Source organism: Leishmania major, chromosome 33 (genome assembly GCF_000002725.2).
Source record: "Leishmania major strain Friedlin complete genome, chromosome 33".
In the NCBI taxonomy this organism is placed as follows: Eukaryota; Euglenozoa; class Kinetoplastea; order Trypanosomatida; family Trypanosomatidae; genus Leishmania; species Leishmania major.
The window spans coordinates 282,687-301,687 of NC_007285.2; the positions used below are offsets into that span (position 1 = coordinate 282,687).

The following is a 19,001-nucleotide window of genomic DNA, read 5'->3' on the forward strand; positions in this document are numbered from 1 at the left end:
TGAGAGGTCTGCACTTGGCCGCCGTACTAGCTGGTGCACTTCGTTGGTTGACGTTTGGTGATGGGAGGGGGGTATGGCTGTTTAAGTGGGGAATCGTTGAACGAGTGGGGGGCTCGGCTTGCTGAGCGCGTGTCTTCTACCACCTCACCCTTGCCCGCAAATGGTTGCTCATGCCAGCCAAGTCGCTTACACAGACACACGAGATGACGCACACTCAAGAATGCCACAGGGTCAGCAGGAAGGAAGGGGTGCGTCAGTGGTATAGTGAAGGGTGAGCCCCTTCAGGGGGACGCCCATCACGAAGAGTAAAGGAGAACCACAGTGGAGCTCCTCCTCGCTGCATTTGCGTACACCACTGCGCATGCGGCTGACGTGACCCTTTTAAATATAGTTCTCTCTCTGCTGCACCGACACCTCGCCACGCGTACGCTGGCGACGCGGGGCAGTTGGCAGCGAAGAGGGGCGCCGATGTTGACGTCCTTCATTCATCGTGGGGTCATGTCTGTCACGATGCACCTCCCCCCAGCCACGCGTCACCTCGCCTCCATGCTCGTGGTTGTGCGTTTTCTGCTCGTGGCCCCACGTTTCCACGTCTCTGCCCACCTCTCTCTTCTTCCTACCCCGTCGCATCACCCCGAAGTACAATCCGACGCTACAACACAAAGACATAGACCTTCCCTCGTACGGGTCGGCACGTTGCTCGCACCCGCTTTGTGCCTCGCCGTATCTTTAGCAGCAACCCATTCGTTTTTGACCATGCTACCCAAGCTCAACTTGGATGGCACGCTCAGCACGCGCGCCTCCAGCGTGCAGGAGCGGATGACGGAGGAGGGGCAGCCTGGGATGTACTCCCCCCGTGTGGCATCCAGCCAAGCGGCGAAAGGGCTCGGCGGCCCTTCCCACGCAGATGGCGCATCCCCTACCCGTTTATCTTCCTCAGCGCCTTCTGTTCTAGGCCACACCGGGTCGCTGTCGCCGCCGCACCTGTCCTCTCACGATATATCGCTGCTGGAGGACGGGGTAATGGGCATCTCGGACCCGGAAATGGCAGCCATCCTCGCTTCCAAGTCGCGTCATGGCCCGGGCGAGCGCTCTCCGCCGTTGGACAGACTCAGCGGAATGGGACCAGGCGGTTACTTGACTTCGAGCAAGCGCCGCGCCGCACCTCTCACGACGTTGGTCGATCACCAGCAGGCGCGCCAAGCCATTCCTCAACACTCCAAGGACGGCGACGCCGCAGCCTCGGCAAGATGCAACGCTGATTGTGCCTCTGAAGGCTCTTCCCCCGTGCTGAGGGCGGCCTCTACCTCTCCCCAATGTGTGAAGCGCCGAGGGGCCTCCCCGTCGGCACTCTCACATGTTTCAAACGAGTCCGCCCCCGCAGTGGGAGGGGCAAGTCTTGGTGCCACGAGCTTGTCCGCGCCGACACAGAGCACCATCTCCATCATGACGGCCGAGCAGCTGTACATATTCGGAAAACCATTCCAGGCCTACATGAGTGCCACCTCTACACGACCCTCATCGACCGATGCACAGGTGACGGTTGCAGCCACCAGCTCCAGTGGTGCCCCCGCTGCCAAGGCCGCCGCTGCCTCTGGCACGCATATCGCAACAACTTTTCACCACAATCCCTCACAATACATTTCCGCCCTCACTAGCCAAGGTGACTTTGTCGCGGTGGGTGACCGCACCGGGCATGTCGTAGTGATGCGCCAGCGCGAGATGGCGGCTGGACCACGCCGCACTCTCCTCGACATCATCCAACGCAGTGGAGAGGCCGAAGAGGACGAGGCTGCCAAGCGTCGCTCGTTAGCCACCTCCGCAGCCTCATCGTTGTTCTCCCCGTCTCGCCACACGACGGCCCTCAATCACGTACGTGACCCGTACGACTTCTACGTCGCTCAGCAGGCATACGTTCCCGTGATCGATACACTGAACAGTGTCGAGGTGTCGCCGACGGTGACGGCGCTGGCGTTCCTGCCGCAGTCTGGCCCCACAACGTACCTCCTTGCGGCGAACGAGAAGGTACCGAAGCTGTACAAGATCATGTCGGTGCGAGAATCAGCCAATCCCTTCCGTGCGGTAGACAAGCTTGGCACCAAAACCATTGGCCCACTGACCGCGAGCTCACGCACGTCTACGGTGGCCATGAAGCCGGTGTATCGCTACGCCATGAACCACGAGTACAACATCAACTCCATCTGCCCCATCGCGTACAGCGATCAGTTCGCGACCGCCGACGACGCGACGGTGCTTCTGTGGTGCACCGAGTACCCTGACACGTCCATCGAGACCCACGACATGCGCTCCCCCTACGAGGACGGCCCACGCGAGACTATTTGCGCCGTCCGCAACTTCCCGCACGAGCCGTTTCTCTTCTTCGTCGCCACCTCCGGTGGCAGCGTGCGTGTTGTCGACACGCGGCAGACGCTTCGATGGGGCGACCAGGCGGCGCAGGCATTCATAAACCCGCCGCGCGAGGAGGACGAGCCGTTCAGCAACGTCACGAATAGCATCTGCGACTGCGCCCTCAGTCCCTCTGGGCGGTACATCGCCGGTCGCGACTTCATGTCCATCTGCTTGTGGGATATCCGCATGGCTGGCAGCGGTGGTGCGCGGAACGCGCCAGCGACACCGCGTCGGCAGGCCCCAGCCGCGCGCGGCGGCGATGGAAACCCCGAGTGCAGCATGGTGCGGCGCTGGGCTCTGCACCCGCACCTGCGCGACGACCTCGACACCATCTATCAGTCCAACCTTCTCTTTGACAAGTTCGATGTGCAGTTCTTGTCGAGCCGACAGGTGTGTACCGGGGGCTTCAACAACACCCTCTACACAATGGATGTGGAGGGCACCAGTGCCGACGCCGCCAGCGACATTCGTACCTTTCAGCTGCTAAAGACGGAGGGCATCTCCGAATTCCGGCGCACCACCGTGTCGGCGCACCGACGTGGCGAGGACCGCATCAGCACTGGGCAGGGCCTCGGCTCACGCATGACGCTCATGTCTCGGCCATACATGTCCATGAGTGGGGCGTGCGGGATGATGGTGGCGTGCGGGCAGGCGGTGCTGCAGCTCAGCTACAACGGGTTATCGAAGTGAGCGCGGAGGGAGGGGAGAGGAGATGCTTTCATGTGTGCCTTGGATACGTGTGCGTGCCGGCCTCGGTTTCTCTCTCTCAGTTTGCTTTCGCTTGCATTGGTGTGTGTGTTTGTGTGTGTGTGTGTGCTCTCTCACCATCTCCTGGCCTTTTAGATGCATTGCGGTCGCAGACGCGCGCACTCACCCACACGTGAATATGTGCACTCGTGCGGTGCAACGCAGCCGCCTGAGGTCTAGAGCAGTGAGATGGCGTACCACGGCAATCAGCTATTGCACGGTACATGCACAATGTCTGCCGCTGCACAGAAAGGGAAGCGGATACCTCCTGCGGTGGTCGCCTCATGAAGTGGAATGCCCGTCAATGACAGGGATAGCGTCTTGCTCCCGTTCCTCCATCCAACACTGTCTCACGTCTGCTCCTCCGCACACGCACACGCACACAAGCGCGCAGAGTGAAGCATCTATCACGCATTTTACCCTCCCCCCCCCCACACATACACACACATCCGTACAGATCTCAGGCCTCTTGCTACCACACATAATTTGTCAAGTCACTTATATCTCGCTCTTTTTCGAGCTGCATTCTGTGTTCGCCTCCACCCCCCCCCCCCTCCCTCTCTCCCTCTCTCACACACATCTTCGTCGTGCGTCTGCCTTACTTCGGATTTTGCTAACGCTTCGTTTTGAGCTCTATACTTTGCAGCTGCCTTCGTCATCGAGCCACCACACCAGCGCTCTCATTTCTTTTCCGCTGCACTGCCGTCTCGCCGACACGCACACACACGTCGGACGTGGCGTGACTCATTCTCTTTGCGCGTGTCCGGGTTGCTCTTTGTAGATTTCGCGTCCCCTCCCTCCTCGCGTGGATAGAGCTGCGTGGATCGGCGCTGTGGATCTTTTTGCGGTCCTCGTATGGTGCAACATCCGCTAGCGTCGTCTTGCTACGTCTGAGGGCTGACAACAGCAAAGAAGCGAAAGGGGCAGCACAAGGCGCGCACACACGCACACACGATTTTAGCAGCGCTGCGGTCTACGTCCACAGTCTTTATTTCCTTTTCACAGTCTTCTTTTCGAGTGTTCGCGCACTCGACCGCCAGGCACGACGTCATGCCAACAAGTAAGAAGTCCGCCAGCCGTGCTGCATCACGCAGCCGCTCTCGCTCGCGTAAGGCCAGCCGCGCGCGCTCCGGAACGCCCAGTCGCGCCAGGGTCCTCACGCCCGAGGAAGCGTACTATGCCCCAGTGGAGCGCAAGTTCACCCCAGAGAAGGATATGTGGCGTGGCAACTGGGAGTTCAACGGCCCCCTTGGTGTTTTGGGCATAATGATCACGTCGCATGTGCTCATCTACTACTTTTACGTGTGCATCGAGCTGTTTCAGGGAACGATCATCTACCCCGGTCATCCCATGTTGAAGGGCGAGAAAATGCAGAAAGTGTTCTTCTCCTTCCTAGTTGAGCACGCGTGCCCGACGATGCAGACGTTCTGCATATTCCTTGGCTTCCTGCTGCTGGAGTACTTCCTGGCCCTGGTGCTGCCCGGATTGTACGTTAAGGGGCTGCCTCTCCCCTCCGAGAACGGGTACCGCCTAACCTACAAGTGCAACGCCGTCACCGCATGGTACTGCTTGCTTATCATCGTCGGCCTTCTCCACTACTACGGGGTGTACCCGATAACTGAGCTGCGCCGCAACTACGGTCACTTCCTCACCGCAGCCACCATCGTCGCGGACATTATTGCCGTGTGGGTCTACATCGCTGGCTGCAAGCGCCCCATCCGCATGACGGGCAACTTCATCTACGACTTCTTCATGGGCAGCGGCCTCAACTTCCGCCTGCCGGGCAACATCGACGTGAAGCTGTTTGCCGAGTGCCGAAACTCGTGGGTGCTGCTCATGATGCTCACTCTCAGCTGCGCCGCGGAGCAGTACAACGAGCTGGGGTACCTCACCGGCAACATGGTCTTTATGATCGGCGCCCACCTACTCTATGTCAACGCTGTTGAGAAGGGCGAGGAGTGCGTCATCTCGACGTGGGACATCTACTACGAAAAGTTTGGCTGGATGCTGGCGTACTGGAACACGTGCGGCGTGCCGTTCCTCTACTGCATGCAGTCCATGTACATTCAGACGGTACTCAAGAACAAGGAGCATCCGCGGTGGGTACTGGTGCTGATGGCGTGCATCCTGCTGCTGGCATACTACTTATGGGACGCGATCAACTCGCAGAAGAACCATTTCCGCATGCACCGCAGTGGCGTGCCGATGGAGATCATTCGGAACAACGCCTTCCCGCAGGTGCCGTGGTGCTACATTGAGAATCCCCGCACACTCAAGAGCGCCACTGGCGAGCTCCTCGTGGACGGCTTCTACCGCTACGGCCGCAAGCTACACTACACTGTGGACCTGGTGATGGCGTTCCTGTGGGGCAGCGCGTGCGGCTTCGAATCCTTTATCCCCTTTTTCTACTTTTTCTTCTTTCTCGGTCACCTAATCGACCGCGAGCGCCGAGACGACCACCGCTGTAGGGCCAAGTACGGCAAGATGTGGGACGAGTATGTGAAGCTGGTACCCTACAAGTTCATTCCGTACATCTACTAGATCGAACTTTCTTTATATTACTGTGTTGATGCGTGTGTGTGTGAGATGTGCGTCGCCTTCCATCACTCCTTCGACCTCTTTCCTTCTCCTCCTTCGCTTCTTCGGCAAGGACATCTGCACGAAGCAATCGAAAAAAGTGGGCGACACGCGTGAATGGTGCCGTATAGCAGCAGCAGCAGCCTACTCGGCGTTTGCGTGACAGGGGAGAACACGGGTGTGACTGCTTCACTGCTTTGGTACACGAGGCTGCTGATTCGCGCGTGTTCTTGTGACTCCCTACAGCTGGGATACATGGTGCGCACTCAGGGTGGTCATGAATGCGTGAAAGCAAGGGTGCGTGCACAGATATCGGGCCAGTGGGGGAGGAGGTGGTGGTCAGTCAAGCAAACGGAGCAGTCTGTGAAGAGGCGTCCTTGGCGTACACAGAGGTTGTGACCTCTCCGCCGTCCTGCCAACCCCCTCCCCTCTCTCCCTTTTGCCCATGATAGCGCCCCGTGGCTTTTTGAACCATCGAGCACGTTCCGAGCGCACTCTTGTCATCGGCAGCATCACCACTTCCCACACACGCAAAGTCTCCTTCTTCCGTGGCGGCGGATGGTGCACCATCGCACGCAAGGAGAGACGCTGGCGAGCAAACAACAACAAAAGAGGGCCACGCTGAATGCGAAGGATAAGGCTGACGAGGAGGGGAGAGGAGGAGGAGGAAAAATTCAGCTGTGCAGGCGATACAGAGCGAAACCGCAAACGAACAAACAAGAATACCCTATATATCTTATAGAGAGAGGAACGAGTGAACACAACGGCTTCTGGCGAAGCGGGAAACGTAGAACAAGGTACAGATGATATCGAAGCGCTGTAAAAAGGGGAGGATCGTGGGTGTGCGTGTGTGTCGAGGGGATTCGGAGGGCGGAGGGAAGACGTGTGGTACGGAAAAAGGAAGAGACACAGCAAACAAGCACCAGCAAAAACGAATCGAATACAAACAGCCACACACACAATGCACAGTCGTGCACAAAAACAGCCTCTGGACATTTGTCAGGTGATGGGCCTCAGTCCTTCCTCTACGCTTCTCTCTTTTACCTCTGCTCCGGTGCCTCCTCTTTTTTTTTCACCTTCTTCTCTCTCCGTGTCGCTGTGTCTGCCTGCCTGCACATGTCGTTGTTTGTATGAAAGCGTTTCTATATATATATATATATATTGGTTTTCCTTTTTCTACCGAGTACCGCATTTCGACTTCGTGGTTCTTGTGTTCTTACCTACTCGCTTCCTTCCCCCCTCCCCTCCTCTACCTCCTTTCTTTTTTCTTCGTTTTGGTCGCCGCGGAGCGCTCACCATCGACACCGAAATCGACCTCCCCCCACGCACACACATAAATTTGCAGGCGTACACCGAGTCAAACCCATACACACGCATATATACACATATATGTAACAGGGAGACTGTGCCACCCTCATCACCGTTTTTATACTGTGTGCGTGACTTTGCTCATGTGCGTATGCGAGGGAGAGAAAGAGAACGGTGGAGGAAGTGCGCGCTCTCGCACGAGTGCACTTGTAGGTGAATGCGCGGCGACTGTCCTGTATCATTGGTGTCTTGATGTCTTGTTCTCTTCCTCCCCTCTGTGTGTGTGTGCTTCCTTCCTTCTTCTCTTCTGTTGTGCTTTGCGGGTGCCATCGGGGTTCTCCAGTGGCGCAGGAGGCCATATCGTGCAGTGCACGGCAATCGTATTTCTCATCATCATGTGTGCGCATGCGTTTGAGGCGCGTGTACGTTTAAGCGACCGTTTGTTTTATTTTTGCGCATCCACCCACTCCTTGACAAACATGGTTACACAGTGCGACTCTCCCCTCCCTCTCTCTCCCTCTTTTTTGTCTGAGGTGGGTGTATGCGTATGTGTGTGTGCGCGCGCTGTGCCCTGCGTTACGGAGCGGGTGAATGGCGCGCAGCAACATTAGAAGGCGAAAACACACAAAGGATTGTGAGGAGCACCGGGTGGGTGCGATGACATGGTTCAACGAGAAGCTCGCTAGGACGACGCAAGGCAAACACGCATACACATACATAAGTAGGCGCCTTCCCCCCCCCCCTCATGTAGCACGAGACGGTGGTGAGTCAAAAAAAATCTTCAGCGCATAGACAGGCGATATAGACGGGAAGTGAGCACTGTGGGGAGAGAGGAGTGATAGCCAGCAGTAGACGCTGTACACCGCTTTCTTTCTTCCTAATGCAGCTCTCGTTTGTGGTGCATTCAATCCTGCGCGTGCTCGATTTTCCACCACCACTTGTTTCTTAGCTCGCTGACAGCCCCCCCCCTCTCCCCCTCTTTCTCCAAAAAACAAAGGGGGCACATCAAACGACAAAGCAACACAGGCAAAGTATGCACAGACTTTGCCTGTGTGCGTTGAAGTAAGACCGCGTTCATTGTACCCTCGATCAGAGATAACTCTTCGTTGTGGACAAGAGCGTCAGAGCGTGCGCACAGGAGTGTGACTGCCCAGCAACACGGACGAGTCGAACGAGATATGGAGATGAACAGAGGAATAAAGCATGTGAGACGAAACAAAACACGATCTATCGCGCTGCAGTTAGTTGGGAGAGCGGAGATGTGAGGACTGATGCACGGCGAACGCGCCAGTGGGCTTTCTCACGAGGCGGAACAAACGTACCATCTGTGTGTTGTTCCCCCCCCCTCCCCCAGTGATTGAGTGCGCGCGTGAGCCAGCGTTCGTTCCGTCAAGGAGCGTGAGACGACAGCTCGTGTGCTTGATCGCCCCTCCCCACCCCCCTCCCGCATAACAAAGAAAAACAATGCCACAACGACAAGGAGGTGTGTGCGTGTGTGCGCACGGCAGGAGGCGCAGCGCATCTCGCTCTTTTCGCGTTTCTCTTTTCATTTCTCTCCCCCTTTTGTTTCTGCCTTTTCTGTGTGTGTGTGTGTGTGTGTGTTTTCCTTCTCACGTCATATGTTCGAGTAGTGAACAGCATGTGCGTGCATATATATATCCATCCATATATATATATATAGACGATGCGGTGCAACATGAGAGCAGGCGAGAGCCGTGCTGCCCCCCTCCCTCTTTTTTTGTTGTTGCTGACTTTTCTTGTTCTTCTTCCGCGTTTTATTCTTCCCCCTCCCCCCTCCCTCTCCTCCCTCAATCCTCATCCACCGGTGCCTTGGCTGCTGTCTCTCGCTCCCTCTCTCTCCCTCCCCGAGGCGTCTGCGCCAGACGTATCTCAACACCTGCTGCCCTCTTTTCTGCCGTGCTTTGCTCAGGTGATGGAGCTCCGCCTTTCTCGCCCCTTCCCCCTCCACTCGCGCACCCATTCCGAATCACTCTCCCTCTTTGGCCCCCCTCTCACCTTTGTTTCTTCGCCGTGCACTTTTGCGGGGGCGCACAAACCTCATTAAACACAACGCAAGCGAAAAGAGGTTGCGTAGTTTCCACCATGCTGCATCGCAGTTGCGTGCTGGTGGACAGCTTTAAGGAGCACTACCACAGAGTGCACCTGCCACGCCGCCTTGCCCTGCAGCGGTACATAAAGCGAGAGGAGGCTCGCCTTAGCAGACACAAGGGTAAAGCGGTGGCCGCCGCTGCTGCTGCTGGAGTGCAGCCGGGAGAGGTGGCCTACAAGTACAACCGCTGGTGGGTATCGAATGATCACGAGTTTGTGCATCAGTTCGCGTTTGTCGAGGACCCCGACGTTACGCGCGAGAAGCGCAACACGCTGCCCCTCGTCACGAAGGAGAACATCTGGAAAGAGCCGCAGCAGACTTTCTTCTTGCCTTTTGCGCCGTTCGTGCGTGTGGTGGACTACGCGAAGGACCCGGACACGAAGTTCTTGAAGCCGGTGAACATCCCGCGCTGGAAGGACTACATGCAGCGCACAAAGCCAATCGTTCCCCGCACCTGGTACTAGCGCACGTATCCAGTTTTCTCGAGCGATGTGCGACTATGTGCGCGCATGTGTGTGTGTGTGTGTGTGCATGGCCGGTGCTTTTCGGGCCTTTCGCGTCCGTACTTCTTTTTGGTGCGGCTGGCGATGATGGTGTAGGAGACCGAAAGCCCCAGCTGGGGCTGAACTCTTCACAGCAGCAGCGACGTGTGTGTGAGTGTGTGTGCCAATGATACAGAACGGACAACAACATAGACGAGTGCACCGAGGGAAAGTGCCCACGGGCTTGGCGGATCGCATTGCACCAGGGGCAGGTGATGAAGAAGCGAGTCGACTCGGGTGTTTGCCCATGCATGCATGCATGTGCTCCCCGCAGCCAGCTGCCCTTCCTCCGCCCTCTCCCCCCTCCCCTTTGGTCGGTGTGTGTTCACCTTCCTCTTCCACCTCACGCCAGCTGTGTGGCCTAGTGCATTTTGTGTTCTCTTTCTGTTTGGCGCGCCGGCTTGTGTAAGCCAGTTTCTCGTGCCTTCGCTGTTTCCAGCGAGACGTAATGCACCATTTCCCTCGCCGTCTCACTGCTCTCTCTCTCTCTTCCTCTCTGCGCCTCTTTCCATCGCGCTTCCCCTCCATGGCCCCTCGCTCTGCTCACACGTTTTTACGCATAGCAAGTCTCACTCTCTCTCTGCACTCGTCGTGCTCTCTCCGGATACACACGTACGCTTCCCGGGGATCCGCCTCCTGTGTGTATTTCCATGGCCACGTGTTCTCTGCTTGGTGCCATCCGTTTGACTTCTCCTGGTTTCGGCTCTTGTATCTTTCCACCTGTCGCCTCCGGCGCTTCCTTTTTTTAGTGCCTTCTTGTGTGTGTGTGAGTGTGTGTGCTCGCCATGCTCCGTGGCCTTGTCAACGCAGATGCGCTCACCTCAGAGCAGGAGGAGCACATTGACCAACTCCAACATGAGATCGACGAAATCTGGAACCGGCGCGGCAACTATCAGGTCGACCCAGACGCGTGGGAGACGATGCCGTTCTTTATGGAGAATATTACGGAGGAAGATATTGACAAGAACGCCAACTGCGCAGCGCTCGCGTCCATCGTGTATGAAGAGGTGCCACCGGATGAGATTGCCGAGAATCGCAAGGAGCACGGCAACCGCGCCTTGAATATGGCTCTCAACCCCAACCAAGAGCGCCGCGAGAACCTCGCACGTGCTGCGTGCTACAGCTACACCGAGGCCTTGCAAGCCAAGGGAAAGAACACGAAGCTGTCCTCCACCATCTACGCCAACCGCAGCCTTGCCCAGTTCATCGTCGGCAACTATGGCCACGCGCTCGCGGACGCGCAGCGGTCCATCATCCTCGACCCGAACTACCGCAAGGCGTACTACCGAGCTGCGAAGTGCGCATTCGCACTGAAGAAGTACGACATGGGGCTTCAGATGCTGGAGAAAGGGCGGCGTGTTGTTGACCCGCCCATGGACGCTGCGGCGCAGGCGGAGTTTTTGGAAATGGAAACGAATTGCTTGCAGGGCAAGGAACAGCAGGCATCAGAGGAGGCGAAACAGCGGCGTGCAGCGCGCTCGCAGGCGGCGAAAGTGTCGAATGTGGCTCGTGCTATCACCTCTAGCGGCATCAAGATCTCCTCCAGGGCGGAAGTGACGAGCGAGCAGATGGGGGTCTACGGCAACCCGAAGCCGTACTTCGACACGGACGGCATGCTGCACGTTCCACTGCTCTTCATGTACGACGAGTACCAGCAGACAGACATCATGCACGACGTCGCGTGTGACGTGTGCGCCGCGGAGCTCCTCGATGAGCTCATGCCCTTCCCCTGGGACGATCGCGGACGCTACCAAAGGCTTGCTGACATTGTCGTCTTCTTCAAGATCGACGACGGCGCCAACGACGTGCAGTACTACGAGGTTGACCAGTCCTGGCCGCTGCTCGAGGTGTTCCGTGAAGAGACGTACGAGATGCCTCAGCTGATGCCCGTGCTGCACGTTGTGTGCAAGACCAGCGAACTCGTTGATCGTCTCGAAATCCACCGCGTTGCGTGAGTGTCGGTGTTGCTCGCACAAAGGCGAGAGACGAGGGTGCGGGGCGACCGACTTCTCGAGACGCATGTCTCGCGTTTATCTGTCTCTGCGTGTGTGTTTACAGGTATACCCCGGCGCACGCATTCTGTCAGCTGTCATGTTCGTGGCCATGTCCCTGTTCCAGCCTGGTTCCGCTGGTACGTCGCTGGCGGCTGCAACTCCCCGTCTCCTTTCCTTTTTTCCCTCCCTCCACCCCCACCGCAGCTCTCGTCAGCGCCCACCGGTTCGCCTGCGGATGCCTTTAGCACATGTGCACCGCCTCTTGTCCGCCCTTCGCGGGCACACGCCTCTCCGCACCTCTTCAGCGCATCTTTCCCTGCCTCTCCGTGTTTCCTTTTGCTCACATCACGTGTAATGTCCGGTGCGTCGCGAACTTTCTCGCCGCCTCCTCTCTCGTGTAAAACGGTCAGCTCTTTCCATCTAAGCTGAGCGGCGATAGACCCACCCATGCCGGTCCACGAAAACGCACCCGCCCACCGAATGCATGCACATGGAAGGGACACGCACGTCCAACCGCACAGATGCGCATCTCTGTGTGTATGTGTGTACATAGCCCTATACGTGTGTATGTGGGTTGTTGCGTGTCCGCCCTGATCCTGCTGTGAGTCCGTTTCGCTTCTCTTTTCGATCCGCCCCGTGATCTGCGACTGGCTCACATTATGGTTCCCCCCCCCTTTCCCCCCATCTTCCCTATTTCCGTAACCCACGCTCCGCTCTGCACACGGGTGCTGTGACTCACCAGGCGCAACAACACGACGAAAGTGAAAGGTAAGGCGACTCTCCGTTCTACTTCTGGTCTCTCTCCACCAGAGGAGCGCACCCCCTCCCCCCCCACACACACACACTTAGTGAAGCACTGGTAGGGCGAGGCGTATCCAGCGATATGTGCTTGTTTCTCGGGCTGCCCAGCTCTGTCTGGGCGTTGCTCGGTATCGAGTTTGTCGAGCGTTTTGGCTACTACGCCGTTGCCTTTTCTCTCTTCACTTATTGCACCATCATGCTACGGACAGGCCCGGCGGCGGCTAATGCGCTGATTAACATGGTGTACATCCTCGTCCCCGCGGCAGCGTTCCTTGCGTCCGGTGTGGCGGATAGCAGGGTTGGTCGCCCGCGTGTGCTGGTCACGGCGCTAGCTGTCTACACAGCCTCGCTGCTCCTTCTGTGCGTGTCGGCTACACCCTGGTTGTACACCGCCTTCCCTCTCAATGCGAACTGTGGTAGTAAGGCGCTGTTTGCTGTGGCACTGCTGGGATTTAGCGCTGGGTATGGTTCTATGAAGGTGTGCACCAATCCGATCATGGCGGACTGCGTCGTGCTGCATTACCGTAGCGACCTCATTCGGCTGCCAACCATCGTTGACGCCGGAAATGGAGAGGCGGAGGAGAGTGATTCGTGTGTTGCCAAGGCTGCCGATCTCTCCACACGTCGGATAGCCTCCTTGCCGGGGGCGGCTCGCGAAGGTGTCGCTGCCGATGCAGCTGCCAAAGTGGGTGAAGCGCCGAGGTACGATGCCTCGCTGTACGGCACCACCACCAATACAGGCGCCACCGCGTCTCTGTACGAGGAGGAGCACGTGAAGGCGGCCCTCTCCCGCCTGTTCGTGTACGCCTACTGGGTGGGCAACATCGGCGGCCTCGTTGGAGGCTTTGTCGCCCCACTCTTGCGCAATTTCGACAGCCATCACCTCTTGCAGGGAAGCGAGGAGCACACAACCGGCTACTACTACAGCTTCCTGCTAGCGGCCTTCTCGGTCGGCCTCGGCGGCGCTTTCCTCTACGGGTGCGTTGACGGGCTGCCTCGCAATGCTCCAGCACCCACGTTTGTGCTGGTTCGCGTGACCGTGCTCGCGCTGCAAAACAGGTGGGCGGTGCTGCGAGGCAGTGCGCGAATTGTGCCCGACAGCCGCGGTGGCATCTCGGACCCCCACGACTGGCTCGATTATGCCTGTGTCAAGCTACAGTCGGTTTCATCTGAGACGAGAGGCATCTCTGCTGCCCACCAGGCCGCTCCTGATGAAGCCGCTGCGGCCTCCCAGTGTTCTGGCTTGGCTGCGTGTGGTCCGAGCAGCAGCACCTCCGTTGCGGACCTTGGCGTCGACGCCGCAGGCACTTCGCTCTGGGTGGCGGACTGCCGCGCGACGCTGCGAATCTGCAAGGCCTTCATTGCATTACCCATTTACTGGCTGATTTGCAATCAGCTCAGCACGAACCTCATGTACCAGGCCGCGGCGCTGGATATGCCCCTGACCATACCTGCGGAGCTCTTCAACAACATCAACACAGTCACCATGCTTCTATTCTTGGTTCTCTGGGATCAGTGGCTGCTTCCACGCGTGCTGCGGTACCGTGTTCCCTCCGCCTGTCTTCGCATCCTGGCAGGTTTTGCGTGCATGTATGTTTCCATGCTTTGGTGCGGCTTCTTACAGCGCACCATCAACAGCCGTGGCTGCTATGACGGCGAGGACAACTACATTGTCCGCGAAGGTCAACGGAAGCTGTCGGCGGGGTGGCTGGTCATGCCGTACATTCTGCAAGGCTTCGCCTCTGCCTTCGTGGACCCAACTGTGATGGAGGTGGCGTACTACGACGCCCCCGAGCGGATGAAGGGGACCGTGATGGGGCTGTACTGGGTCGCCTCCAGCGCGAGCGGCTTCCTCGGCTTCGTTCTTTCACCGGTGATGAGGCCGCAGAACGCAGCGGCGCTCTTCTTCTCTTTCGCTACAGCTCAGATGGCCGTGTCGGTGCTCTTCTACATCATCAACTGCAGCCGCTAAGCGAGTCTCTGCCTCTGCATTGTGTTGTGGGTCACGTGAAGAAGTGCATGTCTTTGTGTTCGTGTAGGCGCACTAGCACCGCCCCGCGCATGCGTAAGCACTCATCCAGATTCGTACGACTAGGCACGTGCCACGTCATGGCGACATCATCACCACTGCCTCCGCTGGTACGTACACCTGCATAGGCCCACGGCTTCCTCTCCCCCTTGTGTTTTACATCAAGGCATCTACATCATTAACGGCCGACGAGGCGGGTGTAACCCGAGACGCTGTCATGCCGCCACCTCGACCACCTTTCTCAACCTTCTCTGTGCCACAGTATTCGCTGTGGCAGCAGTGCTCATATTTACCTTTCTGCGTCTTTGGTGCCTCGCCGTTGTGCTCAGGGAAGGAAAGGCGAGGTATAGGCGAGGGGGACGTGTGCAGTGGTGGTATTGCGACCCTTTTCCTTGTCGGCTGCATTGGCACGCGCTCCTGTTGCCTCTCTCTCTGAGGTGTAACGACATGCTCATCACACATATGCGTCTCCATTTGCGTTCCCCCTGGTCTTCCGCGACTCGCAGGGTACGTGCGGCAAGATGGTCCACATGCGTGCATGTGTCTATGGGTTTGCCCCCCCCCCCCTTACCCCAAAGGACCAAGAGGCGGATTCCATTATAAGCGTGCTCCGCATTGAAAACGGCTCCGCGTTTCACACATGTGGTTGCGACTTGTGCGTCGCTGCTACACTCTTTTGGTGTCCTAGCGCACGACGGACGTAAAAAGGACACGGCGAAAAGGGAGCCGTGCTCGACTTGACTTTGCCTCGCATTGTCCGTGAGTCCCGTGCTCTTGGCATGCACACCTGTGGCCCCCCTCCTTCCCCGCCACCGCTCTCCATCTCATCACCATCAGCGTGCGTTCATACACACACGTTTCTCTCTCCCGTCACTCTCTTCTCTTTGTCTTGCCGCGCGCGCGTACACGCCGGCGTGCCTTCATTTCTCCCTTCCCTTGCCGACGCCGCTCACAAAGCCTCGGTTCCACGCGAGTTGTTTCGAATGGCCGCCACCAAGTCTGCTGTGTCCGCCGCGAAGAGGAAGGCGGCGAAGAAGGTGTCGCGCAAGAGCCCCGAGTACACGACTCTGCGCAAGAGCTGTGCTCCCGGCGCCATCGCGATCATCCTCGCCGGCCGCTTCCGCGGTCGCCGCGCCGTGATCCTGAAGCAGCTGCCGCACAACGGCCCGCTGGTCGTGTCTGGCCCGATGAAGTACAATGGCGTCCCCATCCGCCGCATCGACTCCCGCTACGTGATCGCCACCAGCACCACGGTGGACATCTCCAGCGTTGACACGGCGCCCATCACCGCCGAGGTGTTCCAGCGCCCCAAGGCGGAGAAGCCGACCAAGAGCGAGGGCGACTTCATGGGCGACAAGCAGAAGGCTAAGGCGGAGAAGGCTGCCAAGAAGACCTCCAAGGCGGGAAAGAAGACCCTCGTCTCGGACGCGCGCGCCCAGCTGCAGAAGAAGATCGACGCTGCCCTCATCGCCGCCATCAAGAAGGACGCTCAGGGCAAGGAGAAGGCCGGCTACCTGCGCTCCGTCTTCACGGTGAAGCCCGGTGATGCGCCGCACCGCTGGAACTGGTAAGCGCAGGACAACCGTACGCGCTCTCGCAGCACGTGCTCGTGCTGTAGCCTCGCTACCCCTAAAGCTTCTCTGGTGAGCCGCAAGCCGACGCGTTTTGCGGTTCTCCCGCAGGCCGTGTGCGTCTTTTCTATTTTTTTTTTTTTTTTGGTTTCTTCGCTTCCCTTGTGTTTTGTTTTGTTTCATCCGCAACAAACAAAAACGAGCGCACATGTCGGTGCATGCGAAACCAGACGCGATCCTCACTCTCATGCGGCCCATCACTCGCGAGTTGTGGGGCGTCCGTAGTCGTTGCTTTTGTCTGGTCTCCCACATGTGCAGTTGTAGGACTCGCACGCGGTAGCTGCACGGCTGGTGCGGTTCCTGTGATGTCTGTTTGTGACCCCCTCCCCCGCGGCACGCAGGCGCTGCTGTGGTCGGCAGGTAGAGGTGTTGTGATGGCGGCGAATGCATGCCGCTGCAGGTACATCTCTTCTCCATTCGTCTTGCGCTACCCTCCATCCTCCCTCGTCTCTCTCCGCTTTTCGTGCGTGTTTTTCGTGACTGTGCCTGCGTGGCGCGAACTGGTTCTCGCTTGTTTCTTCTGTCTTTGTGATGGCAATGATGCTGCACACGCGCCGGACTGTGTACTCGTGTATCTGCGTGCACACACACACACACACACACACATGTGGATGCCCCCCTCCCACCCTTTCACAGAAAAAAAAACGAAGTCGATTATTCATGAGCAGCAGTAGTGGGGACGAGTACGACCCGGCAGAGGTGACTGTGCACACAACCGTTGCATCACCCTCTCTCAGTGACACCGTGGTACCCTCAGCGGCCCCGTTCTTGAGGTCAGCAGCGGGGAACGCATCCGCAGCGACGGTCGCTGCGGCGCCTGCCTTGGCCTCTCTTCCAAAGACGGCGGCTTCAGTGCTCCCCTCTTCCTCCTCGCCGACCCCGCCCAATACTGGAAACGACGTCGACGGTGGCTACCGCTTGCACAGCAACATCAAGGGCCGCATCCGCTGCCTCACACTCAATACGGCTGGTACGACGCTGTGCGCTGGCAGCGAGGATGGGCAGCTGTGCATGTGGGACTTCACCGTTCCTCTCAAGTCGTATCGCGTGCAGCCAACGCGGGTGCTGACGCCGTTTGTGAACCGTATCTCGGGATTGCAGCCCATTATCGCCTTGACATGCGCGAGCGACGATAGTTACTTTGTCGCCTGCCAGGATGGGGACAGCCCGGTGCTGGTGCGAGCGTCTGGGGAACAGCTGGGGTACTGTGCAATCGGGGAGCGTGGCTTGATGGATGTGATTCAGTGCAAGGGCCATCGCGCACCCGTCACATGCGTCGCCGCGCACACCCACGACGCAGCCGCCTTCTTCACGGGCAGCCAAGACGGCACGGTGCGGCTGTGGAACACCGCCACGTTCAAGCAGAGGAGTGTCTACGCGGTGAAGCACGGATCGGGGCAGCTGACCGACACCCATGCGGTGGAGAGCGTGGCTAGCCTCGACAGCTTCCACAACGGACTGGGCCGCGTTTTTGCCAGCGGAGGGCAGGATGGCCGAGTGCAGATATGGGATAGCAGGGTCAAATATCGTCCCGGCGGGGCCATCGCCACGGTAGACATGTACGCTGCCGCAGCACCGGCAGGGCCTGATAAGGTGACGGAGGACCCCTTCATGGAGAAGCACGTGGGCGGAATGATGGAGCTACACCAAAAGGATGCGGGCGCTTCGAACGCTTCTGGCAGTTACGGGCTTGCCGTACGTCTGGGCAGCGCTGTCAAGATAATCGACCTCCGCCAGCTCTCTCACAGCGATGGTACCACTGCGCCGAAAGCAGTCCTTCAAGAGGCGGCTACCGGGCTGCCCCACGTGCTCGACACGAGCGCTCTGTCGATTGGGCGCGGTGGTGGGTCTTCAACAATGATGACGTGCACAAGCCGTGTCGGCTACAGGCACACCAAGGGCGGCCACGTAGTGCAGTATCGCTACGCGGATGGCGACCGACTTGTTCCGACGCTGGTCTGGCGGGCCGGCAAGCAGGACGAGGATGTCCTCTGCGCGTGTGCGGATATCAGTCGTGCTGACGGCTGTGTCTTTGCCGGCCTCAGCTCTGGCGATGTGGTAGTGCACGGCGCCTTCTCGAGTGGCGCGGCAGCACCGCAGCCCATGGAAGCGTGGCTACAGACGCGCCCACAGAGAGAGGGGTACGAGCGTGCCGTCGGCGTAAAGGCACCGCGAGCGGTCGAGGACGACGCCGATCTGCTGCGCGACCTGTTCTAGGCAAGGCGGCTCTTTGTTGTTTGGCCGCTATTCTCTCGTCGACCCACACGCGAAGACGATCAGGCAGATAAGGGAGGCGGAGAGAGGAGGAAAATCCAAGCAAGCTCGTGACGCGCATGTGCGAATGAGGACGTCCTCACAGAGCTCCACCGACTCACTCCCAGACCACGGCGCAAGGCTGCACTGCAGCCCGTATGTAGTGTCCTGCAAGGAGGCATATACGGGCACACAAGCACGGCTTGCGTGATGCGCCGCATGGTTCTGTACCGTATCCGAACTTCATCTCTCTTCCCTGATGCGGACGCGCGTTTCGTTTTCATTTTTTTTCGTTGACGCACCTTTCTCTTCTTCTCGCCCCCTCCCTCTCTGTCTCTCCCTCACACGCCGTCGTTTGACTTGCTGGCTCCATCACGCCCGATTATCGGCTACACCACCAGTGCGCACCAGCTCCACTCAAGACTCCTTTCTTGCCCCGTACAGCCACCCCGTCACGACGAGAGAGCGCGAGCGCACCGATAGAGATCCCTGAGGCGCCGCTTGTTCATCAGCGGACGCGTGTGTGTCTGTGTGTAGAGGGTTGTCAGCACTGCCTCTGCCTCTCCTCAACTTTCTTCACGCCGGCAGGAGAAAGCGACA

General features: G+C 58.5%; 7 protein-coding genes across 7 annotated transcripts; all 7 read left to right on the forward strand.

The window, feature by feature from the left end:
- Nucleotides 1–468: 468 nt before the first annotated feature.
- LMJF_33_0670 (putative protein phosphatase 2A regulatory subunit) lies at nt 469–3,099 on the forward strand (the record flags this gene model as incomplete). Its single annotated transcript, XM_001685758.1, has 1 exon — nt 469–3,099. One exon carries the CDS (start codon nt 469–471, stop codon nt 3,097–3,099), a length of 2,631 nt encoding a protein of 876 aa, XP_001685810.1.
- Nucleotides 3,100–4,371: 1,272 nt separating this feature from the next.
- LMJF_33_0680 (putative sterol C-24 reductase) lies at nt 4,372–5,697 on the forward strand (the record flags this gene model as incomplete). The annotated part of the gene is made up of 1 exon (XM_001685759.1): nt 4,372–5,697. The coding sequence occupies one exon, from the start codon at nt 4,372–4,374 to the stop codon at nt 5,695–5,697; it is 1,326 nt and encodes a 441-aa protein (XP_001685811.1).
- A 3,447-nt stretch (nt 5,698–9,144) lies between these two features.
- LMJF_33_0690 (conserved hypothetical protein) lies at nt 9,145–9,615 on the forward strand (the record flags this gene model as incomplete). The annotated part of the gene is made up of 1 exon (XM_001685760.1): nt 9,145–9,615. The coding sequence occupies one exon, from the start codon at nt 9,145–9,147 to the stop codon at nt 9,613–9,615; it is 471 nt and encodes a 156-aa protein (XP_001685812.1).
- An 863-nt stretch (nt 9,616–10,478) lies between these two features.
- On the forward strand, nt 10,479–11,648 carry LMJF_33_0700 (conserved hypothetical protein; the record flags this gene model as incomplete). The annotated part of the gene is made up of 1 exon (XM_001685761.1): nt 10,479–11,648. The coding sequence occupies one exon, from the start codon at nt 10,479–10,481 to the stop codon at nt 11,646–11,648; it is 1,170 nt and encodes a 389-aa protein (XP_001685813.1).
- A 922-nt stretch (nt 11,649–12,570) lies between these two features.
- Nucleotides 12,571–14,460, forward strand: LMJF_33_0710 (conserved hypothetical protein; the record flags this gene model as incomplete). Its single annotated transcript, XM_001685762.1, has 1 exon — nt 12,571–14,460. One exon carries the CDS (start codon nt 12,571–12,573, stop codon nt 14,458–14,460), a length of 1,890 nt encoding a protein of 629 aa, XP_001685814.1.
- Nucleotides 14,461–15,500: 1,040 nt separating this feature from the next.
- On the forward strand, nt 15,501–16,088 carry LMJF_33_0720 (putative 60S ribosomal protein L6; the record flags this gene model as incomplete). The annotated part of the gene is made up of 1 exon (XM_001685763.1): nt 15,501–16,088. The coding sequence occupies one exon, from the start codon at nt 15,501–15,503 to the stop codon at nt 16,086–16,088; it is 588 nt and encodes a 195-aa protein (XP_001685815.1).
- A 597-nt stretch (nt 16,089–16,685) lies between these two features.
- On the forward strand, nt 16,686–18,365 carry LMJF_33_0730 (conserved hypothetical protein; the record flags this gene model as incomplete). Its single annotated transcript, XM_001685764.1, has 1 exon — nt 16,686–18,365. The coding sequence occupies one exon, from the start codon at nt 16,686–16,688 to the stop codon at nt 18,363–18,365; it is 1,680 nt and encodes a 559-aa protein (XP_001685816.1).
- Nucleotides 18,366–19,001: the final 636 nt, after the last annotated feature.